The sequence below is a fragment of the Labeo rohita genome, chromosome 25 (assembly GCF_022985175.1).
Source record: "Labeo rohita strain BAU-BD-2019 chromosome 25, IGBB_LRoh.1.0, whole genome shotgun sequence".
Classification (NCBI taxonomy): domain Eukaryota; kingdom Metazoa; phylum Chordata; class Actinopteri; order Cypriniformes; family Cyprinidae; genus Labeo; species Labeo rohita.
In genome coordinates, this window is record NC_066893.1 from 28,863,047 (window position 1) to 28,875,389 (window position 12,343).

The following is a 12,343-nucleotide window of genomic DNA, read 5'->3' on the forward strand; positions in this document are numbered from 1 at the left end:
TATGTTCATTTTTTGTTTTTTTTTTCATTGTGAGCATTTTTTATTTATTTAATTTAATTTTTAGATTTATTTTATTTGTCTAATTATTTTTGTTGGTTTAATATATTAGTTTTTTTTTTACTATGTATTTTTATTTATTTTAATTACTATATTTATTTATTTTACTTTTTTTTATTTTAATGTAAATTTTTAGTCACTTGTTTGTTTTAATAATAATTTTTATATATAATAACTTTAAAATAATATTTAGATTTATTTTATTTTTATTCATTTTATTTATATATATTCTATTTTCTAATTATTCTAATTAAAAAAAATTCTAAATTTGTAGTAATTTGTTTGTTTTAAGAATATCTTTTATATATTAATTTTAAAATTCTATTTTAGATGGGGATTTTGTTCTTCTTCAGCTGTCATTTGTGGGTGGTCTGTTTGTTTAACAGTTCAAGGTTTGATCTAATAATCAGTATTTGATTTCACGTCCCCTCGTGTTGTGAATGAGCTCAGTATTAGTGAAGACGCTCTTCTTGTGGGGTGTTGAAAGGCCACACTGTGGGAGAAATGACACAGAAATGGCATTTTGTCACGTGTTTGTGAGGGCAGGATGAATAGTGATGTAATTGACAGCGGCTGTCCGTCACGTTTATCCAGCATGAAGAGAGTGTGGAATGACAGACTTCATGGGGAATCTGGTGGAAAACTCATTGAGTTCACGTCAAACGTGTTTCCATTCATTCAAACAGACTGAAGCCTTTTTTCCACTTCATTAATTGCTGGTGTTTATGTCGGATGTTTCCGTACAGTGTCATAAATCTCATTCCTATGTAAGCGTTCACGTTCAGAATGTATGCAGGAATGTGTTTGAACCTGTTGCCGTGGCGATGACCTATGATTCCAGAGATGAGGTCATGTGACTGTCAATCATTATGCCTATTTATTTATTTATTTATATGCTTACTGTTAATTTATTGAAATATGTGACCCTGGACCACAAAACCAGTCTAAAGCAGCACAGGTATATTTGTAGCAATAGCCAACAATACATTGTATGGATCAAAGTGATCCTTTTTTTTAATGCCAAAAGTCATTAGGATATTAAGTAAAGATCGTGAAGATATTTTGTAAATTTCCTACTGTAAATATATCAAAACTTAATTTTGATTAGTAATATGCATTGCTAAGAACTTCATAAAATAAAATAATATAAATAAAATATTGAGTTTTATTTATTTATTTTTATGGTTTATTTAGGATTATTTATTTTATTATTCATTATTTATTTATTCATTTAATTTACCATTTGGTTTGTAATTATTGTATTAATTATTATTAATTATTATTATTAATTACATATTAATTATTGATATATTTTATTTTAGTGTTTATTTTATTTTGTAATTTATTTACTTTAATATTTTTTGCATTTTTGTCCATTATTTATTTATTTGTTTTACCTTTTTTATTAATTTATTTTAATGTAAATTTGTAGTATTTTGTTTTAATTTTAGATTTATTTATTTTTCTAATTATTTTTGTTTATTTAATATATTGTGTTTTTACTATGCATTTTTATTTTTTGTAGTTACTTCTATTTATTTATTTATTTTTACCTTTTTTATTAACTGATTTTAATGTTATGTTTTGTTAATATATGTTTTTTTTTGTTATTTTACTTTTTTTTTCATTTTTATTTTTCATTCTTTGCTTACCTATGTTTATTTTATTGTAGTATTAATTGATATATTTTATTTTAGTGTTTATTTTATTTTATGTTGCTCATTTTAATTTATTTTCTTTAATATTTTTGCATTTTTGTCATTTATTTATTTATTTATTTATTTTACCTTTTTTTATTAATTTATTTTAATGTAAATTTGTAGTATTTTGTTTGTTTTAATAATATTTTAGATATTCATTTTAAAATTGTATTTTAGATTTATTTTATTTTTCAAATTATTTTTGTTTATTTAATATATTGTGTTTTTACTATGCATTTTTATTTATTTTAGTTACTTCTATTTATTTAACCTTTTTTATTAACTTATTTTAATGTTATGTCTTATGTCAATGTATGTTTTTTTATTTTATTATTTTACTATGCATTTTTATTTACTTTATATACCATTCATGTTTATTTTATTGTAGTATTAATTATTGATATATTTTATTTTAGTGTTTATTTTATTTAGCAAATTTTAATTTATTTACTTTAATATTTATATGTGTATTTATATTTTTTGCTATACATTTTTATTTACTTTATTTACTATTCATGTTTATTTTACTATTTCATGTTTAATTATTTATATTTTTTGTTTAGTTTTCATTTCATTTCATTTTGCTGATTTTCATTTATTTACTTTAATATTTATATATTTATGTATATATTTTATGATACGTTTTTATTTATTGTATTTACTATTCATGTGTATACATGAACACTATAATTTATGAATTTTATTTTATTACACATTTGCATTTATTAATTGCTTTTAATATTCATTTTTATGTATTTATGTATTTTAATATTCATTTTTATCAACTTGAACTTTAAACATATTCACTTTTTTTTATTTTATTACCTTTTTGTTTGTTTACTTATTTACTTACTTATGTATTATTATTGTTATGATACTTTTTATTTTGATTTTCGACCTTTTTTCAGTTGTCATTTGTAAGTGATTCCTTTAATTGGTTATGATTTGATTGATTTATTGATTAATTTAATTTAATTAGTTTTTTGCTTATTTTATTTGTATATATTTTAATTTAATATTAATTTATATTTTATTTCACTAATTAGCAAATAGTCATTTTCATTAATTTATTTATTTTGACCTTTTTTCAGTTGATTTGATTTATTTATTTTTTTAATTGAATTTAATTTAATTTTTTAACTTTAATTTAATAATTTAATTTAATGTTTTCATTTAATATTAATTTACATTTTATTTTACTAGTTAGTAAATAGTCATTGTCATTTTATTTATTGATTTTGAACTTTTTTCAGTTGTCATTTGTGTGTGATTCCTTTAAATGTTTATGATTTGATTTATTTATTTTTTTTAATTTAATTTAATATTTTTTTTTACTATAATTGGATTTATGTTTTAATTTAATATTATTTGTATTTTTATTTATTGATTTTGACCTTTTTTCAGTTGTCATTTGTGGGTGGTTCCTTTAATTGTTTATGATTTGATTTATTTATTTTTATTTATTTTTTAATTTAATTTAATATTATATTTTTTTACTTTAATTTGATTTATGTTTTAATTTAATATTAATTTATATTTTTATTTATTAATTAGTAAATTTTCATTTATTTATTTATTGTTAAATATAGTTTTTTTGTTTATTTATTTTCACAATTTGTTTGTTTTATTGTTAAGTTTTGAAAACTAGATTACTATTGTTATTTTGGAAATGTGCTTATTTCATCTTAAAATCACTAAAATAAGGCATTATAAAACAGCAGGAATATCCAGATAATAAAAGACGCTCCAGCAGATGAAAACCGCTCCTGTGATCACTCAGTAAAGTGAATGTGATTGTGATCGTGTGGTTGTTTTCTTCAGATCGGCACGTTCACGACACACGGCGGTCAGTTCTTCCTGGAGCCGCTGTTGAGCGCCGATGGAGACGAGTATGAGGAAGAGCACAACAAACCTCACCTGCTCTACAGACACGACGCCAACAGGAAGTCACATGACACGCGGCCGTGCAGCGCCTCAGGTAAACGCCTCGGTTTCACGCGCTCCGTCAGAGCTCTGTTGCTTTATGAATGCTGCCGTTTCCGTTGTGAAGCGGTGCGGTTTTAAGCGTGTGCTTTGGCATGGCTCGTATTGTGAGGATTAGCGTCTCCATTATGAGCCGCTTATTGGAATTCTTCATTTAATGAAAGTAAATCAACTCCAGCCGCTCCACAACATTAACCCACCCACCCATAACCTCCATTTAATGTGCTTTTAAAGTGATAATGCACACAAAAATCAAACTTCTGTCATCGTTTACTCGATCCTTTGTGCTTTATCAATTGGAATATATATGACTTGTGTCCTGTTTTCTGTAAGACTGAATGTTTTGGATTTGGGTCTTCATGCAATGAAGACCTGAAATAGAGTGCATGAATTATATGAACTACTATTATGATCAGGGTCAGAAATGAATGGGGGTTAAGGCAAAAATGCCACCAAAGTAAACAAAAATGCCCCTGAAATTTAAGATTGCCCCATTGCAACCTTAATTTTAATCATTTTAAATTTATTTGACTATTTATTTCTATTGTGTGTATATTTTTTTACTATTTGTTTTTGTTTATTTTATTTACTATATTTACTATGTTTATTTAATTTTACTACACATTTTAATTTTTTAAAGTAACTTTTATTTATTTTGTTTTACTATTTTTGTTTATTTTTGTATATAATATATACTAAATTTGCTGTTTTTTAATATTCTTTTTAATTTAGTTTACTATTTATTATTGTATATTTTTATTTACTATCATTTATTTAGTTTTTTACTATGCTTTTTAAATTGTTTTTAGTTTATTTACTACTCAGTTTTTATTTATTTTTGTACTCTTCACTGTTATTTATTTAACAATATACTATCTACTAAATTTATACTTAATTTATTTTATATGAACTTATTATTTTTACTCTTATTTTTCACTGTAATTAATTTTACCACTTATAATTATTTTGTTATTTACTATTATTTATTTAGTATTTTACTATTCTTTTTTAAATTTATTTACTGTTCAGTTTTTATTTAGTTGTGTACTCTTCATTGTTTCATTTATTTAAATATATACTATATAGTACATTTATTTTTTATTTACTGTTTTTTTTTAAATATTCATTTTAATTAATTTTGCCATTTATAATGTGTTATACCAAATTATTTGCAATTATTTATTAAATTTATTAAATTTATTTAGTTTATTTATTTTTATACTCTTCACTATTTTAACTATTTTATTTAACTCTTATTTATTTATGTACTATGCATTTTTTATTTGTTTTATTTAAATATTTATTTTAATTAAATTTGCCATTTATTATTGTTAATTTTTTATTTACTATAATAGTAAAGCAGATTTGGTATTTTACTAATCTTTACTTTTTTATTTAATTACTACTCAGTTTTTATTTATTTTTGAACTCTTCGTTATTTTATTTATTTAACTATATACTATATACTGAATTTAGTTTTATTAGCTTATTAGTTTTTTATTCTTATTATTTTATATACCATATATTTTTCATGTTTTATTTCAATATTAATTTTAATTAATTTTACCATTTATTGTTGTTTTTTTATTTTATGTACTGTTATTTATTTAGTATTTTACTATTCTTTAAAAAGATGCATTTTTAAATTTGTTTTATTTTAATATTAATATAAATTAATTTTATAATTAATTCTATTAATATTAATAAATACTTTTATAATTAATACTATTGTTTTTATGGTTATTTAGTTTATTTACTATTCTGTTTTTATTTACTTTTATACTTTTCATTATTTATTTTTATCAGTTCATTTTTTACTCTTATTTATTTTATGTACTGTTTTGTTAATATTAATACTTGTTGCTATTATTTATTTAGTATTTTACTATTGTTTTTAAATGTATTTAGTTTATTTACTGATCAGTTTTACTGTTTTTGTACTCGTCATTGTTTTATTAATTTATTTTATGTACTATGCTTTTTTTTATTATTTTGATGTTCATTTTAAATAATTTTACCATTTATTTTATTTACTGTTTATTTAGTATTTTACTATTGTTTTTGTTTATTTAGTTTATTTACTATTCAGTTTTTGTTTATTTTAATACTTTTCATTGTTTTATTAACTTTTTTATTTTATGTGCTTTTTTAAAATATTAATTTTAATTAATTTGACCATTTATTCATATTTATTTTTATTTTATTTGCTATTATTTATTAGTATTTTAAAATGTATTTAGTTTATTTACTGTTCAGTTTTACTGTTTTTGTACTCTTCATTGTTTTATTTATTTATTTTAAAATTAGATTTTTATTGTTAAATCCTAAATTTCCTTGAATTTAAGTAGTTTCTCTGCAAATATTATCCAAGAACATTATTTATTAAAGTGTAAGTGTTGTGAGGTGCACCATCATAAAATTGCATTAATTGACATTTTTAACAATTATTATTATGGAAAAGCTCATTTTCACCTCTGGTTATGATACATTTCTGTTGCTTTAATGGTTTTTGGAGCTCATTAGATGTTGATTTCTGGCTGTAATCCTCCTTGAAAGGCTTTGCATCTCTATTGTGAAGATGTGACGCTGGATCTGGGTCATGCATCAAAGACTTGAGGATGAAAAGAGCTCGACTAAAGGTGTCTTTGCCTTTGCTTCAATCTGATAACAGAGTTTGATGTTCAGATAGTGAACGCTTTCAACAACATCAATCTGCTGCAGTTGTGATTGTTAAACTGAGATTGCATGAAGAGCAAAAACATAATGAGAAACTGGTCTGATGCTCAGATGTTGATGTGTGTTGTTAAGTTTGAGAAAGACAATTTACTGATCTACTATTTAAGATTCTTCTTCTTCTTCTTCTGAGCCAAATTTCGGTATCTGTCTCCTCTTAGACCTTTCAAGCTAGAACCACCAAACTCGGTCCAGATCTTCAGACTGGTCTGACTCTGTGTGCTGTATCTTTTCAGACTGATCCGCCTTACGGTTTTCGTAAACCAGACTATCAAAACCACCAAAAATCCCATAGACTTACATTGACGGAATGTTCAAATGAGCAACACTATTCAAACTCCCAGAATCCCTTCAGACTCAATCAAGCTTCCCTTCTATGTACTATTTCTAATCCATTTACACTCATTTAAGCTTCACTCTAATATTTCTAATATTTCTAATCTATCTAAATCATGCTAGCAACATGCTAGTAACATGCTAATCATGCTACAAACATACTAGTAACTTGTTAATCATGCTAACAACATGCTAGTAACTTTCTAATCGTGATAGAAACATGCTAGCAACGTGCTAGTAACATGCTAATCATGCTAACAACATGCTAGTAACTTGCTAATCATGCTAGCAACATGTTAGTAACGTTAATCATGTTAGAAACATGCTAACATGCTAGTAACATGCTAATCATGCTAACAACATGCTAATCATGATAGAAAAATGCTAGCAACATGCTAGTAACATGCTAATTATGCTAACAACATGCTAGTAACTTTCTAATCATGATTGAAACATGCTAACATGCTAGTAACATGCTAATCATGCTAAAAAACATGCTAATCATGATAGAAAAATGCTTGCAACATGCTAATCATGCTAGTAACATGCTAATCATGCTAACAACATGTTAGTAACTTGCTAATCATGATAGAAACATGCTAGCAATGTGCTAGTAACATGCTAATCATGCTAACAACATGCTAGTAACATGCTAATCATGTTAGTAACGTTAATCATGTTAGAAACATGCTAATATGCTAGTAACATGCTAATCATGCTAACAACATGCTAATAACATGGTAATCATAATAGAAAAATGTTAGCAACATGCTAGTAACATGCTAATCATGCTAACAACATGCTATTAACTTGTTAGTCATGATAGAAACATGCTAGCAACGTGCTAGTAACATGCTAATCATGCTAGCAACATGTTAGTAACGTTAAGCATGTTAGAAACGTGCTAACATGCTAGTAACATGCTAATCATGCCAACAACATGCTAATCATGATAGAAACATGCTAGCAACGTGCTAGTAACATGCTAATCATGCTAACAACATGCTAGTAACTTGCTAATCATGCTAGCAAAATGTTAGTAACGTTAATCATGTTACAAACATGCTAACAACATGCTAGTAACATGCTAACAACATGCTAATCATGATAGAAAAATGCAAGCAACGTGCTAGTAACTTGGTAATCATGCTAGCAATGTGCTACTTACATGCTAATCATACTAGAAACATGCTAACAACATGCCAGTCATGTTAAAAACATGCTATTAATATGCTAATAATGCTAGAAACATTTTAACAACAAGCTAGGAACATGTTAGCCACATTAGAAACATGTTAGTAACATGCTAATCATGCACGAAACATGCTATCAACATGCTAATCAGGCTAGAAAAGTGCTAGTAACTTACTAATCATGCTAACAACATTTTAGTAATTTGCAAATTATGCTAACGACATGCTAATCATGCTAACAACATTGTAATCAACCTATAAAAATACAAGCAAAAAGCTAATCATGCTAAAACATGTTAACAACATGTTAAATCATGTAAGCAATGTGTTAAATCATGCTAGCTGCTTTCATACTTTTACAACTGCTTCAAATTTTCAGGCTAGACTTTCTCAAGACAACTTAAAGTTTGTTCTAAACTTTACTCATCTAGTTACATTATGCGGTCGCTATGGTGTTCTGCATGCTTTCTTTGACTATTTTGTAGATTGATGACTATGAGAATCAGTGCTAGTGCTGACTGACTGAAGAAACGCCTGTGATGTCGGCTGAAGCCATGAGTTGATGTTTTAGTAAATGTGCCGTTATAAAGAACGAGCGATTAGCGGTGCGAAGATCTAAGCGTGTGTTGGATTGCAGGGTGTTGTCGGAAAATCTTTCCAGCTTTGCATGTCACGGCCGGACTAATGAGTCACTCGATCTGCTCCCCGACACGTCTGCCGCTCAACACCTCCACGTCCTGAAATAAACACTGATAGCTGCCGTGTCTCACGCTGCTCCTTCAGTGCTTAATGGAGATCTCACGCATGTTTAGGTTAAGTATCAACTTTGTCTCAGATGTTTCTCTTAAAATACCACAGGAGAGATACAGACAGATTCAAGATACTAGATGTCATGCAGTGAGAGTACAGAGCAGTGTTGTTATTGTTACAAAGAACTGTTAAAAATAGCTAGAATTTGAACATTTGAAAATGAAAAATGAAAATTTAAGGTGATGCATTGGGAACTAACTGAAATAAAATAACTTTTAAGTTAAAGTACTAAAATTAATAAAGCTAAAACTATATAGAAATAAAAATAAAAAAAAATCCTAAAACTATTAAATATGACAAAAGCACTAGATTAATTTATTATTATTATTATTATTATTATTATTATTATTGTTATTATTATTAATATTTTTTCATTTAATAAAAAATTGTATATATATTTAAATATTATATATATATATAATATATATAAATACATAATATATATATATATTATGTTATGGATATACTGTTAGTATATTCAAAGGTGTGGCATATCAAGATGCTGATTAGACAGCATGATTATTGCACATGTGTGCCTTAGGCTGGCCACAATAAAAGGTCACTCTAAAATGTGCAGTTTTACTGTATTGGGGGGGTCCGAAAACCAGTCAGTATCTGGTGTGACCACCATCTGCCTCATGCAGTGCAACACATCTCCTGCACATAGAGTTGATCAGGTTGTTGATTGTGGCCTGTGGAATGTTGGTCCACTCCTCTTCAATGGCTGTGCGAAGTTGCTGGATATTGGCAGGAACTGGAACACGCTGATCTAGAGCATCCCAAACATGCTCAATGGGTGACATGTCCGGTGAGTATGCTGGCCATGCAAGAACTGAGGTGTTTTAGCTTCCAGGAATTGTGTACAGATCCTTGCAACATGGGGCCGTGCATTATCATGCTGCAACATGAGGTGATGGTCGTGGATGAATGGCACAACAATGGTCCTCAGGATCTCGTCACGGTATCTCTGTGCATTCAAAATGCCATCAATAAAATGCACCTGTGTTGTTTGTCGATAACATACGCCTGCCCGTACCATAACCCCACCGCCACCATGGGCCACTCGATCTACAACATTGACATCAGCAAACCGCTCACCCACACAACGCCATACACGCTGTCTGCCATCTGCCCTGTACAGTGAAAACCGGGATTCATCCGTGAAGAGAAAACCTCTCCAAAGTGCCAGACGCCATCGAATGTGAGAATTTGCCCACTCGAGTCAGGTACTACGACGAACTGCAGTCAGGTTGAGACCCTGATGAGAATGACGAGCATGCAGATGAGCTTCCCTGAGGCGGTTTCTGACAGTTTGTGCAGAAATTCATTGGTTATGCAAACCGATAGTTGCAGCAGCTGTCCGGGTGGCTGGTCTCAGATGATCTTGGAGGTGAAGATGCTGGATGTGGAGGTCCTGGGCTGGTGTGGTTATTGTGAGGCCGGTTGGATGTACTGCCAAATTCTCTGAAACGCCTTTGGAGACGGCTTATGGTAGAGAAATGAGCATTCAAATCACGGGCAACAGCTCTGGTGGACATTCCTGCAGTCAGCATGCCAATTGCACACTCCCTCAAAACTTGTGACATCTGTGGCATTGTGCTGTGTGATAAAACTGCACATTTTAGAGTGTCCTTTTATTGTGTCCAGCCTAAGGCACACCTGTGCAATAATCATGCTGTCTAATCAGCATCTTGATATGCCACACCTGTGAGGTGGATGGATTATCTCTTGCTCACTAACACAGATTTAGACAGATTTGTGAACAATATTTGAGAGAAATAAAGACATTTATAATAAACGAAAAACAAAACATTTCTATTTCAGATAAATGCTGTTCTTCTGAACTTATTCATCAGAAATCCATTTAGTCAAAAGACACTACTTTTGACTGGTAGTGTATAAAAAATTGAATTAAAAAAATTAATCTCTGTTTTTAGGAGAAACTGTATTTATGTGTTAAAGAGTGAATTTCACATGTGATTTGTCTTGTGAATCATCTAATTATGTTGTTATGACTCAGATCTGTTGTCAATCTCATCTGAAGTGACTTGTGTTTGAGGTTTGTGTCCTGAAGGCATCATCAGTGAAGCGTGTGTGTGTGTTTGCGTGATTGTGTTGTGTGTCTGTGAGTGTGATCACCTGTGCACTCGGGCACCTGTTTCCCGAGCCAATCGCCCGGTGCCGATGCCAGAGATCCGCGCCAGAGCGCTTGAGTTCGGCGCCCGTGGCACACGCACCCTAAATATGGCAGCGCTCGGCGTCTGGACTTGATCTGGCAGAGATTGAGCGGCGCTGCCAGGACAGCTCAGTTTCACAGTCGCTCTGTTTGTTTTGTGTTTGAGAAGTGCCAGAACTCCAGATAAACGCCGCGAAGCCCAACAGATTAACTGGGATCTCAGGGCTTTTATGGGGAGAACGCTTCATGTAGTTCAATAATTGTTTTTGTGCATGACACGCAGCTGGATCTGAGCGCCTAAAGACTTTTAGTGTACGCCTCCTATTAGAGAACATGCGATTGTGCACTGGGACAAATGCTATGTATTTGTACGCTTATCAGCAAACAAGACAGTTTTATGTTATTTACACATGAGAGGGCTGAAAAACAATGTGAAAATAATGCAGGACGTGAACTAAACAAGTTAAAAAGAGAAAGAGTTTGTTATTAAAGGCTGGTTGTTAGTTGCAGTGTGTAGGAGACAAATGTGTCTCATCCAATCAGTTTTGTTTGTAATATTGTAATATTAGTTGTAACATTGTATCTCTGAACAGCATCTGTAGAATCAGCATCAGGTGTGATAGTTTTTATTTGTAAATGTTTTTTTTAGCACGTGAAGTTGAGAAATGTTGGAATATAAAACATATTAAAAAAGATAAAAAGTATATTATATACATACATATGTTTGTATATTTTATATAATATATGCATATTATATATTATTTATATTTTGTATATTTAAAAAATATTAAATATTAAATACATTTCTTAAATCGCAACTCTTTTTTATGTATATTATATAACATTTAAAAGTTATGTATTTTTAAATTTAATTTTAAATGTAAATTTTCAAAAATATTTAATATCTGTTATGTAATATGCATGTGTGTGTGTATGTGTGTGTGTGTATAATATATATAAAACAAATATATATAAAATATATAAATAATACATTATAGAATATTTATATTTTGTATAAATAAATAACGTTTTAATATTAAATACTTTTCTTATATTTCAGTTCTTTTATTTAATGTATATTATATAACATTAAAAATCTATATATTTAAATATAATTGTAAATATATTTTATCTATAATAAATAGTTTTAAATATATATATATATATATATATATATATATAAAGCAAGAGAATGTAAATTTGTATTCATTACTGATATTTTAAATATACAAAATATTAATATGTAAAATATTTTAAATAAAATAATTATAATAATATAAAACTTCATCCATAAAAGCAGGATGTAGTAATAAATATAAAATAATAATAATAATAATAATAATAATAATAAATTA

General features: G+C 28.1%; 1 protein-coding gene across 1 annotated transcript in view; it reads left to right on the forward strand.

Moving 5' to 3' along the window:
* Positions 1-12,343, forward strand: part of LOC127156714 (A disintegrin and metalloproteinase with thrombospondin motifs 20) — a 163,979-nt gene that overhangs the window by 11,560 nt on the left and 140,076 nt on the right. Inside the window, exon 3 of the mRNA XM_051099736.1 lies at positions 3,579-3,735. Within this exon, the coding sequence (XP_050955693.1) occupies positions 3,579-3,735 (157 nt within the window). The remainder of the gene's footprint in view (positions 1-3,578; positions 3,736-12,343) is intronic.